At 37.9% G+C, this 16,887-nt stretch overlaps 1 protein-coding gene across 3 annotated transcripts; it reads right to left on the bottom strand.

Annotated features, from left to right (window-relative positions):
* Positions 1 to 14,629: 14,629 nt before the first annotated feature.
* On the bottom strand, positions 14,630 to 16,887 carry LOC116192945 (1-aminocyclopropane-1-carboxylate oxidase homolog 1-like). Of its 3 annotated transcripts, none has more exons than XM_031521656.1 (3): positions 16,242 to 16,887; positions 15,639 to 15,998; positions 14,630 to 15,127 (listed from the first exon to the last, which is right to left on the bottom strand). In XM_031521656.1, the coding sequence occupies exons 1-3, from the start codon at positions 16,778 to 16,780 to the stop codon at positions 14,908 to 14,910; spliced, it is 1,119 nt and encodes a 372-aa protein (XP_031377516.1). In that variant the 5' UTR covers positions 16,781 to 16,887; the 3' UTR covers positions 14,630 to 14,907. The 3 variants fall into 3 exon arrangements, with proteins under 3 accessions (XP_031377516.1, XP_031377515.1, XP_031377517.1); XM_031521655.1 differs by having other exon boundaries at positions 14,630 to 15,165; positions 15,677 to 15,998; positions 16,242 to 16,883; XM_031521657.1 differs by having other exon boundaries at positions 15,068 to 15,446; positions 16,242 to 16,884.

Here is a 16,887-nt window from a genome sequence, read left to right as displayed (position 1 = left end):
TAAGCAGAATTGGCTAACGACCGAACCTCAAATAGCTACCTAGGCACTCAACATCTCAATCCTATCAAAAGTGAAAAGTTTCGAATCGAGGCAGTCCAAATATGTCCAATATTATAATATCGCACCCACGCTTCTAACATTCAAAACAATCAAACAAAAAAGTCTTCTTGCAAGTTTGTTTTCGACAAGCCGAATAGCTCTTCAGGTGCAGTTCCCTGTTCATGTTCATATATTATGCTTCCTGTCATACTAAAGCACAATGGTCCCAACATTGTAAGCGAGCAAGACATTGACTAATTTTATCATAGTGGTTCTGCTATCGTTCCATAACCCATAACATATCTACTCTTCCTCTCTCACTCTGAGGTGGTCTTTGATTATCTGAAAAATAAAGGTTTAAAGTAATTTTATAGCACTTAATTGAATTAAACTTGTTCGATAAGCACAAAATACTTTGATTTAACTTATTAAGTTAAAAAAGGTACAAAAATACTTAATGATCCAGCAATTGCAAACCTCCTTATTTTCCAGCTTATTCCCTAAGCTAAGAATTGCTTTTTGCTTATTTGCAGAGGTGTCTCTCATTGTTGTAATAGTTACAAACAAGTCCCATATGCACGAAAGGGACAAGAGAGAAGAGAGGGAGGGAAGCTGCGATCGGAGGACAACAATGACGGAGAGGGGCTACAGTGGCTCACAGTCCAGCGACCACAGGCCAGCGAGGTTGCCAGTGATCACAGAGGCTATTGGCGATGTCACCTTGGGCTGCAATAGCCGAAGATGAGTCACGGGAAATTTTATTTTAAAATTTTCTGAAAGGATTAAATTGCTGGGTTAAAATTGAAAAGTAAAAAGTTTTGGGGTCTCAAGTCTCATCCTCGAGATTTAGTTGTTTTTCTATTTTAATTCTTTTTCTAATTTTTTTTTATTGTTTATATCCTATAATTTTTAATACTTTTCCGCTGCAGTCAGTTTCATTTTTTTTTTGTATGTTTTTATCGAATACCTTTAAATACTTTCTTCTTTTCATCCTTTTCATTAAATTTTATATTAGAAAAAATTTTAATTTTGATCCTCAACCTAATATGGCTATTTTTTCATCCTAATTTTTTTTTTCAATTGTTCCTTATAATTCTACCCTCGATTTTTCATAACCCACAATGCATTTTTGAAATCAATTATTTTAATTTCAAAAATAAAACAAAAAAATTAAAATAATAAAATGAAGATCGTGAACTTACTTGAGAAAATGAGCGGGAGTGAGCGTTTAGACCATAGGCAATCTTGATCAGGGTAGTGGCGGTCCGCATTGAGAGCATCGATACTCGCATTTGTGAGCAGAGAAATGGAAAAATATAGGAAAAATAGAAACGATTTTGCCTCAATAACCACCAATCACGCTTGTGAGGTTGGCCATGATACACTAAATAAGGATGTGATGACCCTTGACAGAAAGAACAATGTCTCAAAGAGCATTAGTGGCTATAATACAAAGAGAGACGTTGACAGATCTACTGGCATAAGCGTAAGGTGGCCTCCCCTAGGTCGGTGGTCCCCAGCGACGTCCCTTACTGTTGCCTCTCCCCCTCTCAAGTTACCGTCCTCCTTTTAATAGTTAGCATCGACCGAGTTGAATAGGCTCACAAGCTTCACATTAATATTTTAATTGTCATATGTTTATTTTTATAATCTTTAAAAATATTTTCTATTTTAATTATGCTATTCCAATTAGTTTCAGGTGCCTTCTTTTTTCTGTGAACGCGTGCTTAAAACTCTCTCTTCACCTATGAATCCTGCACGTGGAAGCGGTGAATCCCTGGATCATCCCATCCAGCAGATTCGTCGGGATCCTGTGATTAGTTACCCGAATCATCTCATCCATCTTAGGACATTTGATATGTGTCGAAAGACTTGGAAATGAGCCAAACTGCTTCCTTCTCATCTACAGTGCAGAAAGGGTCCATTATCTTTTGGGGCAGAGTCCAAAAAGTTTGATGTATATTTGCAGTTAGCATTTTAGCGCAGGAAAGAATTTTCTGGTTGTTACCAAGAATTTGTTTTTGTTTTTCTCCGCCACGATCATTAGGACTCTTTTTGTTACAAGTGGGTCCATGGACTATGTGAATTACGGGCAAAAATGATGGGACATGCATAGACGATTCTCATGAGAATTGAACCTAAAAAATCTTCCACCCCATTATTAGAATTTGAAATTATGAGCCCGAGACAGAGAACTCCTGAGAATGCAGACCATCAAGGAATTTTTCATGTGTTGCGGCTTCTTGAGTATCGAGTGACCAAAGTCAGGGCACTAGTCAGGTCATGCAACCAGAGCTTGATCCATTGAAATTATCAAGGTCAATGGAACTGAGTGAATAACATATAACTATGAAAGGGTTAGGCATCTCAGGAAAGTTGCGGAAGTTGCCAAATTAACTATCTTCACCCCAATGGAGAAATAAGAAAATTCAAAGTTCCGATCATAGATGGATTTGATATATTAAGTCTTCAACTGAAATTTGCAGCTTTCGAGAGCTAAAAAGGAGTAAAGAAAGAAGAAGAAATGATTGTCACTTCGTCTCATCATAAAAAATAAGAAATAGAGCTATCTCGCTTTACATATCATCACTTATGTATGAAAAAAAATTTATCATTAATTACGCAGTAAAATATATATAATTTGCATATAATCCAACAAAATATACACAAGAGAAAAAATATACAAACATTAATGAAATTTTTGTCGTTAGCTACTATTCAAGAAATTTTTACATTGTAGCAATCGAATTGTCGTTCATATATATTGTTGTAAAATATAAAGTTGGAAACCAATATTAACGAGAGTTATAATATTTATAGAGTTGGCCTTTGTATATTAAGTTTGTGAGTTTTGGGTTTTTATTTGATCCTAAAGACTTATTAGTTTTTCCTCACTATGCCATCCACAATAAGGATCATTTAATATTTTCTCATTGATAAAATATAGGGGTTTTGGCGAACTAATTATAGAATCTAATTGAGTAACCTAATTGGAAAAATCAAAATTTGAGGCCTTAATTTATCATGCAAAAATATATGTAATTATATAATATGGGGCCTAATTAATCTTAGAGCGTTTGGGGGGCGTCAAGGCACTGCTTGAATGGCTTAACCAAGGGTCGCCCGTGCATGCAACGAAAATCTTATTTCGTCCTATGTGGCGCATCCAAACTCATTGTATTAGCTTTTATGTATATGAATTAACTAGATGAAAACATGTGCGTTGCGCGGAATATTTTTATAGATAATAATACAACTATTATACATAAAAGCAATGACTCTATATAAAATATGGCTATCGGTATTCTAATTAAACCACCAACAAAAATTTAAAATGTCTCAAAATTTCTAACGAAATATATAAGAAAAAGAACGGGATCATTTCTTGTATAAGAAGTTATCTCATTTTGCGACTACGGAGTCGATCAAATCTTCTGCCACTTGAATTGAGTAGGATTTGGGGAGCTCCGAACAATTTGTGAAGAAATAAAAGAAATTGTCGTAATTCAAGAATTAATGGATTATTGCTTGTTGAAAAGACATACTTATAGTCAACTGAAGAGATATCTAAATTCAATCAAAAGAAATAAAATATTTAAAATTCTATAATAATATATACATAATTGGAATAAAAATATATGCATACACTATCATATATTTTATTGTAAATTTTATCATTTATATTCAGTTTATATTTTTTATTCTTTTAACATTTATATGCGATTTAAAATATTTAAAAAATATATCAAGTATAAAATTTTCCTATAATTAATTCCAAATAAGAAATATATCAAATTTTACTGAATATATCATTTACATAATTAAAATAATGATGTGGTTATATATAATACAAATGGAATATATTCTATTACATGTGCAAAAGGAATCAATATATACATATATATATATATATAGATAAAGATCATAAGGTTTAAATAACGAAATCGATATATATATATATATATGCATATATATAATACAAACGGGAATATATTGTTATATATAAAAGGAATCAATATATGCATATATATATATATTAAAGTATAACTATTCAACTCAAAGCTTATGGAAAAAAGCTTCAATGGAAAAGAATGAAAAGAAATATTACGGGAAAATAAAACGAAAAAGTATAAAAATTAAGAAGCCATTCTAGAATTGAAGCCTAAATAAATAAGAAAATCCGAAAAAAATCTAATTAGTCACCCGTGCATCTAGAAATAAACATCATGCTTCTAAAGCGCCACATACATATAAGAATAAAAAGTAAAATTCATGAAATAAAAGAAAAATCTCAAACTATGAAATAATAAGAATAATCATCGTAATTTATAACTGCTGAAGTCGAAGTTTATAGAAAAATCTTCAACATAAAAGAATGAAAAAGAAATATTAAGGGAAAATAAACCAAAAGAGTGTTACAATGGAGAAGCCAATTTGGAATCGGATTAAAGGTCATGTTGAAACAATTAAAATTAATTTTATAGGATTAGTTTCAAATATACAAAAGAGAAAAAACTTATTCAACAAAAGTGAAGTTAAAAACAATTGGAGTAGAAAATGCAAAAACTCTCTCACATGTAATCCTTTGCGAAAAAGTCATAACAATTGGTCAGAAGAAAAAAAAATCTAAGAAAAATGAGGAGAAGCCCTTTTCATTACGATATATATAGGGTCTTATATATAATTATTGCGACAAGGACATGACGGCTTAAAATATATTTTTTGTGTATTTTAAGTAAGGAAATCATAATTGAGAATATAATATTAATATAAAATGAAAGAGAATCGTAAATGTAGCCACGTGACTTATTCTCCAAACAATATATACTTATTAGTGGCATCTTTATTGATAGAAAGGAAATATATTTATAAATTTTCTTTATGGAATTGCATTATATATGGGTCCATGGGTATAAGCAAATAGAAAATTTACATAATTAAACTGATAAAAATATATTATCAATATATAACTAATTTTATATTACAAAAGAATATAAAATTTTTCATACTATATAAATGATGATGTGGCATTGTAAGAGAGTTTCGTTTTATATTTTTGATGATGTGATGACGTGATAATTCAACTTGAGACTTTATTTTCATATAGAGACCCAAAATTTAAAGCAAACTTTTAAGTGGAACAATTCATACGTACATTTAATTAATTTTTGAAATCTCAGGAGGACAGTTATCCCTAAGATCAACATGCTGGCAAAGGATTCATCGGATTTTGGTTCTTTAACCCGATTTGTGAAGCCAAGCCAAGTTCAGTTGAAGATTAGCGGGACTCTTCCCACGCCAAAATGTGCATGCCCCTTCACATCGGCTTTTGACTTAGGGAAAGCTCTGAGCTTTCTTTCCCTGTCGAAGAAAGAACCATTTTCTTCCCAACTCTAAACCCAAACTTCAACAAGAAATTGCTGAAAAATACAATCTACTCGATTCTTAACTTCAAGGGTGAAACTTGCAGGATTTGGAAAGGAAAGTTCTTTACCTTCTGAGAGCTTCGAATGGTAATCCGACTCATTTCAGGCTAATGCCCGGCAGTTGGAAATGCACCCACAACACAGTATCCAAGTTCTTCTCCATATCCAGGAAATGAGGAAGAGGGATTAGATTCTCTTCTTTTCCTAATGTGCAGTGTTTTTTGGAGAGGAGAAGAAAACTGTGATAAAGTAGTAAAGTTGATCTCCATATCTGCATTTTGAAAAATTGTTTTCCACGGAGCTCTCCCAACCGAATACCAATGGTTAGGTCCCTTAAAACGGAGCCGGAACCACGAACCCAAACTGTAAAACCTAATTAGTTAGGTTGATTTTTCAAGCGATGACTTCACTAGTTTTCGGGTTTTCAGCTTGGTACTAGTTTGTGTAACTAAATTGAACTGCCTTTTTCACCCTATGTTGGTTTTGCCTCAACCAACTATTATGGGCAATCCAATTATACCTCAATAATCCGGATCCATGTAATTGGCTAAAGATTCGAACCTTGATAGATAAAATCAAACATGGACACTTTACATCTGAATGTGATCATCAAAAAAGAAAAGTTTCAGTTGAGCATTCCACAAGTATCGGTTATAGTATTACACCCGCCTTTCAGGCTGTCAACATATGCAACAATAAGAATAGTTCTCCAGGTGCCCCTCCAGTTGAAATATCATGCTTCAATCATATCATCTACGATATCAAAGTACAATGGTCGCACCATAGTAGATATGCGAGATGTCAAACGACATGAGAAGAGGTTTTATAAGATTATCACATCTTTCCTTTATACTTCTATACGTTCCATAAGCCCAGTGTATCTGTTATGTGCAAATTTGAGTGCAGTATTATTGAGTAAGAAGCAGAAACGAAGAGTGAAGAGAGAAAAACTGCAGAAACTTCTTCATTCAACAATATAAGTAACTGTCTTACACTTGCACTGAGAATATAAAACAGAAAGATAGCATGTAACTGCCATTACATAACTTGCAAGCTACCTAAGAATACAAACACACGTCTACCCTATAAAACATTATCCTTAACAAACAGAAACAAACACACAGTATTATACAAATCATCATGCAGTACTAATCCAACTCCAACAATCTCCTCCTTGGATCAGAGACTGCTGCAAACTCCAACCCTTTCCCTAAGCCACTCAAATTTGCTTACTAAAAATGGCTTAGTGAAGATGTTAGCTAATTGGTCTTCTGTCTTGCAATACACCAACTTAATGTCTCCAACTTGCTGCACTTCTCTCAAATAAAAATATTTTACCTTAACATGCTTAGTCTTGCCATGAAAAATCGGACTTTGTGAGATTGCCAAAGTGGCCTGATTATCCACAAAGATCTCGATTTCACCTTCTTGCAGAAATCCGATGTCTACCAATAGCTTCCTTAGCCAAATGGTCTGATTATCCACAAAGATCTCTGTTTCATCTTCTTGCAGAAATCCCAAGTCCACCAATAGCTTCCTTAGCCAGATGGCTTGATTAGCAGCTGCACTAGCAGCCATAAACTCAGCTTCTGCAGTGGATTGTGCTAAAAACTCCTGCTTCTTCGAGCTCCATGAAAAGCACCCTGAACCAATTGTGAAACAGTAGCCAGATGTGCTCCTTATATCTTCCACACAACCAGCCCAATCACTATCAGCAAATCCACAGAGTTTGAACTGATTTCCTTTGGTGAACTTGACTCCAAAAGTGGCAGTACCCTTAAGATATCTGACTACTCTTTTTGCTGCAATCATATGCAACTCACTTGCACAACTCAAGAACCTCGAAAGGACACCTACTACAAACATAATATTCGGTTTTGTTGCAGTTAAAAACATGAGACATCTGATCAGACTTCTATAGACAGTTGCATCAGTGGCTTCTACCCCCATCATCTTTCTGCAATTTCTCTTTCAGATTTATTGGAGTGCTTACACTTTTACCTTCTTTCATGCCAAATCTCTTCAGTATTTCCTTCAAATACTTCTTTTGACAAACAAACACTCTATGTGTCCCCTACTAAATCTTCATGCCAAGAAAGAATGCCATTCCTCACCAGATCAATCTCAACTTCTTGACTTGATTCTTGTTATTTCCAGTCACAAGTAGATCATCTACATAAAGTGACAATATCACCACACTTTCCCTTTCCTTCTTGACATAAAGAGTAAACTCACTCAAGCTTCTCTAAAATCTCAAATTCTACAAATATTCATCAATCTTATTATACCATGCTCTTGGTGCTTGTTTCAAGCCATACAAGGCCTTCTTCATTCTGTAAACTTTGTCTTCTGCACCCTTAATAGCAAACCCTTCAGGTTGCTCCACGTGAATTTCTTCTTCAAGCATCCCATTCAAGAATGCTGACTTCACATCAAGTTGAAAATTTTTCCATCCCTTCTCTGCTGCAATGGCAAGCAGTAATCTAATTGTGTCCAGCCTTGCTATTGGAGCAAACGTTTCAAAGTAGTCAACTCCCCAAACTTGTACATAACCCTTCACAACCAATCTAGCTTTATGCTTATTCACAGAACCATCAAGATTCAACTTGGTCCTGTAAACTCATTTTCACCCTTATGACTTTTCTGTCTCAAGGTCTTTCCACCAGCTGCCAAGTGCCATTCTTCTCAATCATTGCCATCTCTTCTCTAATTGCCTCAATCCACTTTTGCTCTCCTTTTGCTTCTTCAAAATTAGCAGGCTCAAAGACAGCAACATTACTTCTTTGATAAATCTCTGCAAGAGGTCTTGTTCCCTTCACTGGCTCACCATCAATCATCTCATCATTCTAGTTATCTGCATAAATCTGAGTTTGTTGCTACATTTGAGGACTAGCTTGTGTTTGCACTTGACCTTTGCTTTCCCAACTCCACTTCTCTTCTTCCATGAACACAACATCTCTACTTACTACCACTCTGTCAGTTTGAGGCTGATAAATTCGATAGCCTTTAGACTGCATGCAATAACCAATGAATATTCCTAACTCAGACTTCTCATCCATCTTACTCCTTTTTACCAATGGAATATGAGAGTAGCACAAACATCCAAATACTCTGAGGTTTTTCAAATTTGGCTTTGTCCCATACCAAGCCTCATAAGGTGTTTTTCCATCCACAGCTCCCGTTGGTAGTTTATTGAGCAGGAAGGCAACAATGTTTGTTGCTTCTACCCAAAACTTATTGGGCAACTCTTTCTTGTGCATTAGACATCTAGCCATCTCCATAATACTTCTATTCTTTCTTTCACTCACCCCATTTTGTTGATGAGAGTAAGGAGCTGTAAATTGATGCTCAATCCCTGCAACTACACATAAATTTCTAAATCTGCTAGAAGTATATTCTATGCCATTATTAGACCTCAAGCTCAGAATTTTCTTGCTGCATTGAGTCTCTACATAACTTTTAAACTTCTCAAACATATCAGCTACCTCAGCTTTTGTTTTTAGAAAATTAATCCAACTCATTCTAGTCATGTCATCCATAAAGATAAGGAAGTACTTGCTACCACTCAAAGATGCTTCAGACATTGGTCCACAAACATCTGTGTGAACCAGTGCTAGCTTCTCGGTTGCTCTCCAATTAGATCCTTTGAATGGTAATCTACTTTGCTCGCCTAGGAGACAAGCTTTACTAGTTGAATCTTTCTCCTTCATAGCTGATTGCCCTTTTGGCATTTCTTATCTTTGCATAAAGATCATACCCTTGTAGTTGTAATGGCCTAATCTTCTATGCCATAACTCTTGTCCGCACCCCATTTCGCTCCACCGACTCCAAAGGGACAAAATCGTCACTTTGTCACCCCGTATGAGGGAAGTATTTCTAGCAAATTGCTCGAGCATTCATGGCCTTTGAAAAGACGACATTTTTCAAATTTAACATCAATTTTATAAAAAAAATTTTACGGGGTGTCATTTCGCGCGCGTCGACGTCAATTTTCAAATCTGAGAAGAAAACTCAAGGCCGGAAAATATTTTATTGCATAACATTGATCCGTAAATTATTCTAAACACAATGCTGGTCTCAGATCAGTTTTTTGGTCATCCAATTGCAAAGACAAGAATTTTGATTTCTACGCGCGTTAAATTTTTTGGAATTTCAAAAAAAAAAGAAAAAAAAAGTCAGAACGTCAGAATTGGTCAGAACCGCTCAGGGCCGGTCTGATCGACTAATTTCAAATAATTTTTTTAAAAAAAAGGAAAAGTCAAACTTTGACTTTCCCTACCATCCTTTCCGCCCAATTCTTCCATTCCTGTTCTTCTTCTTTCCTTTTTCTTTTTTTCTTTCCTTTCTTCTCAGGATCTAATCGGCCGATTTTTTTTCTTCCCTTATTTCGAAATTTCCGGCGAAAATTTCGCCTCATCTTCATTCCCTTTCCTTCTTCTTCTTACTCACAAAAACCCTAGCTGCGGGGGGATAGGGGACTGGGGGAAAAAAAAAAAAAAGAAACCGGGCTCTCTCTCTCTCTCTCTCGAGTGGTCTCGGATCCGAAAACCCCTACAGCTCACGATTCTCCCTCAGCTGATTCGAGAAACCTCCAGCTCGACTTTTCGCCGAGACCGACAGTTCGCCCACGGCCGAGAAACTCCCGACTCAACTTTTCGCCGAGACCCACAACTCGACCTCACGCCCGAGACCCGCAGCTCGCCCACGGCCGAAAAAAAAAATCTCCAGCTCCCTCGTCGAACCCGCAACTCGAGTCTGCCCCGCCCACGGCTCGACCACCCTCTCCTCCTCTCCGTTTTTTTTTCATTTTTCTTCTAATCAGGTCCAGTTCTCCGTTGAACAAACAGGCCCGGCCCAGAAGCCCAGCGCAGCCCGGTCCAGATTCCCGCAGCCCAACAGCCCGGCGCGGCCCGGTTTAGATTCCCGCTGCCCAACAGCCCGACGCGACCCGGCCCAGATCTCCGCGGCACAACATCCACTCCCAGCGACGGCCCAACAGCAGCCCAGTTAGGCCCGATAGCCTAGTCCGGCCCGATAGCCAGCTCGGCCCAGCAGCCCAATCCACCTGGCGATTTTATTATATTTTTTTGTTATTTACAGAATCACCCCTCAACTTCTTGAACTAGGTAAATCCCCGACTTAGTGGCATGTTTAGGGACTCCATTTCTGAATATTAATGTTTGCTTGATGGATATGATATGAAATGGGTGTTCTTGGGTTGCGTGGGTGATCGGATTTGTCCCGAACTCGATTTTACGAACTTTCTGTTTGTCATATTTCAGTCCAGACAACGCATTTTTTATTTTTTAGATCTACCCCGAATTTTAAAATTCTTTTCAACCAAGTCCCGGTCATTCTTATCATCTTTCAATCAGTCCTTGAATTTTCCAGAATTTTTCAAACATCCCAAGGAACTTTTCGAGTTGTTTCAGTTTAGTCTCGGGACCATTTTTCGCCCTTTTCAGATCTACCCCAAGTTTTAAAATTCTTTTCGGTCAAGTCCCAGTCCTTTTTATCATTTTCCAATCAGTCCCTGAATTTTCCAGAATTTTTCAAACATCCCAACAACTTTTCAAGTTGTTTCAGTTTAGTCCTGGGGCCATTTTTCGCTTTTTCAGATCAGCCCGAATGTTCAAATTCGTTTCAAACAAGTCTTGGGACCTTTTTCAGCAATTTTTTACACAGTCCCCAATTTTTTCGAAATTTTCAATCCAGTCCCCAAAACTTTATCCGAATTGTCAAATCAGTCCCTATTCTTTTAAAATTGTTCAATTCAAACCCTGGACATTTTCTAAAGATACCCAACCCTTTCCTACTTGATTCCCGACCGACAACATGTGTGCCTCGCTTAATTTTTATTTCAGTAATTATATGAATATAACATGACAATGTGTGTTATTTTATGAATTTTCGCTTCCATGAGTCGGTGTCGTTTTATCGATTATGCTAATATTATGTGTGTGTATGTTTGCATGTTTTTATCGTGATCATGGCGGCACCGATTGTGTAAAATATGTATGTTTATCGTGCCCGACGTGATGATGTGCTCTTGATTTGTGTTAAAATGCTTTATTTCCTTGTTTAATTCGAAACCTTACACGAATCAGTTTAATCATGTAAACTCGGCCTAAAATCAAAATTTTTAATTTCAAGACGGTTGGAAATTAGAGTTTATCGGGCGGTCAATTAATGGCTATTCCGACGACTCGAAATCCGTAGACTAAAGCATTCGGCAAATTTCTAATTAACCTAAAATTCTGCATACGGGATAATCGGAACGTTAAACTTGGCTAAATTAAATCACTTGACTTCTTTAAATAAATTGTACGAACCGATTAACAATCTGTAATCACGCTGACAATTCAAGAACCGTTAGCCATGCCCTTTTCAAATTCACAATTTCAAAAGTACCGAGATACGTGCAACGTAATCTTGATTTTCATGCACACACATATTTACCGATTCCAGGGCATAACTACTGGTTCTTGTCCTGCCGTAACCCTAGCGTAGGTTTGTGCATAGAATTGGTCAAAACATGAGAAAACAAATTAATCAAAAACTCGGCATAATCAAACATGGGCAAATAGTCAAGTAGAGGGTTAGGTTTCGGGTTTTAGGTGAAAATACTTTTAATCTGTAAAAGCCATATTGTCATGATACAAAATAATTTAAAAATAACTCACGCATTTAGGACTTGACTACAAACATCATGTCTGTCGGGTCCGTTAAAATAATGTCGAATGCTACATACCCTATCCATCATCCCTTTTGTTTGTTTTAAGGTAGAATTTGTATGCCAAGATACCCCGGTTAATAATCAGTTAATTCACGTAAATTCGGCGATAATAAGAAACCTCATTGTTTGTTTATTTGAGTTTGTTTGTTACATTTTTGCACTTGTTTGTTATGCGGATCGAGCCCGATCCTTTATGACTCAATTCACACTAGGTCCAACGCCCATAACCACCGTTGATCACGGGGTCCAATGCCCCTATACACCGAGTGCGCATTTAATTTAATTTTCGGTCTTTTCCAAAACCATACGGTGAGCATGAGTGAAATAATGGCCGAATGCGAACCGACCGGGATTTAGTTATTGTAGCTTGTCTTTTATTTATTTGAGAGAACAATGTAAGGGTTTATGATGTATATTTATTCATGTAATAATCTCGGTCGGAGAGTGGACGGTTCAAGTGTCTCTTCGAATTTATGGTGTCAAAACGGGCGAGTCGAGTGCAACCCTAAATCATGCGGTAAATAAATAAAATGGCAAGCTTATCAAACTAGAGTATCGAAAGGGCGTGTGGGATATAGGCCCACACGTAATAGAACTCCCGAATTCGAAATTTCCAGTTCCGTACAAGACCATTGCCTTAGCATACTAGGTGTATCCATACCCCTAGACCCGGGCGACTCACCGGCCCTCGACCTTCGGGTCGTAAACAGGTAGTGGCGACTCCTTCTCATGTGCGTCCGTCGCGCGTCCACGGGAAGGTGGACACTCCCAAGCCGCGTTGCATTTAGGCGCGCGCATGCGTGCCTTGACGAGACGAAATTCGGGTGCGCACAACTCTGCATCAACTTCTTCACTTTTCAAAGCCACATATTCCTTCTCTAATGGATCGAGGGAGAAACACTTACCCCTCATTAGAATTTTAAATAACTTCTGACCCCTTGAGTCTGTAATCAAGCACTGCTTTCCTTCAAATACAACCTTAAATCCCCTATGTAATAGCTAGCTCACACTCAGGAGATTTTGATCAATCTCAGGAACATAGAGAACATCAAATATAACTCTAGCACCTAAGTCACTCTCAATGACAATATCTCATGTCCCTTCCACTGAGATAGACTCACCATTGCCAATCCTCACTTGAGAGTTTATAGTGTGATCTAACTCCTGAAACAAGCTCTTATCACTTGACATGTGGTTTGCGCAGCCACTATCAATCAGCCAACCACCTCTTACTCCAGTTATAGTAAAGCATGAAGCAACGAAAAACTGCTCAACTTCCGGATTGTCTGTAACTTGTGCTTTTCCTCCTTGCTGCTCATAACTCTCCCTATATATTTTCTCGATATGCCCCAGTTTATGACACCTTCTACACCTCATATTTGGTTTTCTACAGCATTTAAAAGGAGGATGACCCTTCTTCCCACAGTGATGACAGGGAGAAACATTAATGTTCTGCTTCCCCTTATTCTTTTGATGAGAATCAGTTCCACTCATACTACTTTCTCTTGTGCCTTAGAGTCTTCTGCATTTCCTTTCTGGTTGTTCCATTTCTTCCCTTTTCCACTAGCATTAAGCTTCAACTTAGCTTGCAAGGCTCCTTCCACAGTTCCCTTTTGCCTCATCATTCTTCTCTGTTCCTGTGCTTGTAAAGCACTTAGCAACTTTGCTAACTTTATATCTAATAGATCTTTGGTGGTTTCCAGTGAGACTATAGTTGCCTAAAACTTCTCGAGCAATGAAACCAGCAACTTCTACACTATTCTTTCATCATTCAATTCAAATCCGAGTATCTTAACCTTATTAGCTATCTCCAATAGCCTGTTTGAATACTCCTTAACAATTTCTAACTCCTCCATTTGTTGTCTCTCAAATTCTTTCATGAGATTCAGCGCCTTCATCCCTCTAACTTTCTCATCTCCCTCATATTCTACTTTCAGAAAATCCCAGATATCCTTAACCGAGTCACATTTCATAATTCTGGTGAAAATAGTTTGGGACACTGCAACATACATATATGACTTTGCCTTAGCCTTCCTAGTGGTTCTCTCCTTGTGATACTTAATTTGGTTCATGGTTGGGTTGTCGGGAAGAGGAGTTACCTGATAATCTTGCTCCACTGCTTCCCACAAGTCATTACCCTCCATGTAGGGTGCCATTTTTACAACCCAAGCCTGGTAGTTCTCCCCATCAAACATGGGTGGTGCCATGGCAAAAAAACCACTCGAACCTGCCTCCATCTTACCTTTAACTGCTATGGATGCAGTCAAGAAGCACTCTCGAATTAACTCACAAGTCTCTCAAAACACACAGGAATTTTTCACACTCACAAATCCCTCAAGATCAACAGAGGCTCAGATACCACTGTTAAGTGCAAATTTGAATTCAGTATTATCGAGTAAGAAGCAGAGAGGGAAAGTGAAGAGAGAAAAATTGCAAAAACTTCTTCATTCAACAACATAAGTAACTGTCTTACACTTGCACTGAGAACACAAAACAGAAAGGTAGCATGTAACTGCCATTACAAAACCTGCAAACTACCTAAGAATACAAACACACGCCTACCCTATAAAACATTAACTTTAACAAATAGAAACAAACACACAGTCTTATACAAATCATCATGCAGTACCGATCCAAACTCCAACAGTATCTTCTCTTTCTCTCTCCCTCTAAGATTCGTAATAAGGTCTGGATGGAGAAGGGACATCAAAGCTTGAAAGGCGTCAAAGCAGAGGTTGTGTCGAGCCCTTTACTATAGAAATATTCCATGTAGTCTTTGAGATTGATGTTCCTGTAGACCGGGGGATTTTCCTCCGATATCAGCTCAAGGATGGGCCCGTAAGTTCTTGATGCATTGCCCATCACATCCTGTGCCCTGAAGAAACATGCCACCGAAATCCTCGGGCCTTCCTTTTTGGATAGTACCCTATGGTTTACGCTGATAAGCGCGTCGTTTGATACTAGCTATAACAATCGAAGATGACCATTTAGAGCATTAAAAAATTTCACAAATCCCCAACAGCTTTATGTATGCTTGGAATTTGTTTCTTAAAAATGAACAACTTCCCACCAACGTGGATTGGTTCAAGCGACTCAGCGCTTGTTCCGCTTAAGCAAGGTCTCAGATTCGAATCCTTGTGAACGCAGAAAATTCATGCTGAGAGAGTTTTACCCCTTAAATGGGCTGACCCGACTCGACTGGATTAGTTGGGATTCAACTGGGTTTCTGGGTATCATGGTTCACTCTGAGAAAAGAAAAAATTGAACAGCTTCCCTCCTTAATGACACAAATCTAATAGAATTACTTATGTCACAGTTGGCGAATTGTATAACAGAGTAGTTTACTTCATCGGATATCCCAAGATAAAAATCCGGTGAGAACATTATCGTAAGCTACCGAGAAGATCCGGAAAAAAATTGCAATAATTATGACAAACCTGGGGGAATTTCTGCAGATAAGAAAAAGAGGGGGCACCTGAAGAAGTTCTCCTATGTTGACGATGAGAGCTCCATGCAATGGAATAACATCAACCCACTGATTTTCATGGAGGACCTGCAGTCCTCCGATGTTATCTTGCAAGAGTATGGTCAAGAAGTCATTATCTGAGTGGCTTGTTGTGCCAATTGCCAATTCCGGTTCGGGGCAGGTAGGGTAGTAGTGTCCCAAGATCAGCAGGTGCTTTGCATAATCCATTTCCTTGAAGTAGTTTGGTTTTAATCCTAAAGCCTCCGCTATCAACTCGAAAATGGTGATCCCAAGTTGCTTCACTTGCTTCGAGTATTCTATTAGCACATCCCTGAAAATGGGCCCGTATTGGTTTTAGCATTTTAGCATCCTGACATAGGCAGACTTAGGAATAGCTCCGAAATGACAGATTGGCTAAATGAAGAAACATTACTTAGTATGCGACGACTCACATGTAATAGAGAAAGCAAAGCAAAGCATCTTATTCTACTGTAGAATCGACATAAATCTTTTAGTTCCATTTATTAGCCTGGGGGCAATAATTGAACAACAAACAAGGAATCTGTTTAGTCACCTGCAAACATTGGGCAGTTCTTCCCGACTGGGTGGATCAGGCTCCATCGCGAAACCCAAAGTGTCTCTCCAATTAGTTACTGGTGCCTGGTACAGGTCGAAGTTGGAAAGATAAATGACCTTTCTCTGATTGATATCCCGCGTGTAAAAGTCTCTCTTCACCTCTGAGTCTTGCTCATGGAAGCTGCGAATCCCCTGGATCATCCCATCCAACAGACTTGTCGGGATCCCGTGATTGATAACCTGAAAGAAACCCCATCTCTTGGATGCATCAAGGATTGCCTGAACAATCTCGGATCGCTGGGTGGGCCTTGAGTGGACACCCTCGAAGTCTATCACCGGAATGCAGAACCGAGATTGGCCGGTTCCCGGGTTCTTGTTGAAACTGAATTTTTCACAGTTGAAGATGTGTGGGATTTTCTCTACCCCGGCATCTACTAGTCCCTTCACACCGGCTTTCGACTCATCAAAGGTTGTCAACTCTCTTTTCCGGTCATATCCCTTCTCGGTCTCTTCAGCTTTCTTCTCATTCTCTACCATTTTCTGATTTCTCCTTATCAACTCTCTCTCTCTCTTCAGAGTTCAAAGGCCGCATTTCATAGAGCGATTTCATTTAGGATAGCATACTGGTGGATCGGCCACATGTT

The sequence above is a fragment of the Punica granatum genome, chromosome 1 (assembly GCF_007655135.1).
Source record: "Punica granatum isolate Tunisia-2019 chromosome 1, ASM765513v2, whole genome shotgun sequence".
Lineage (NCBI taxonomy): Eukaryota > Viridiplantae > Streptophyta > Magnoliopsida > Myrtales > Lythraceae > Punica > Punica granatum.
This window is presented reverse-complemented; position numbering and strand designations above follow the sequence as displayed.

What these genes read in the sequence shown, in the direction of transcription:
- LOC116192945 (XM_031521656.1), bottom strand. Translation starts at nt 16,780, where the DNA reads ATGGTAGAGAATGAGAAGAAAGCTGAAGAGACCGAGAAGGGATATGAC. An exon ending in GAACTGCCCAATGTTTGCAG is followed by an intron (nt 15,999 to 16,241) that starts GTGACTAAACAG and finishes GCCCATTTTCAG; the next exon opens with GGATGTGCTAATAGAATACT. An exon ending in ATCTGCAGAAATTCCCCCAG is followed by an intron (nt 15,128 to 15,638) that starts GTTTGTCATAAT and finishes CGTAAACCATAG; the next exon opens with GGTACTATCCAAAAAGGAAG.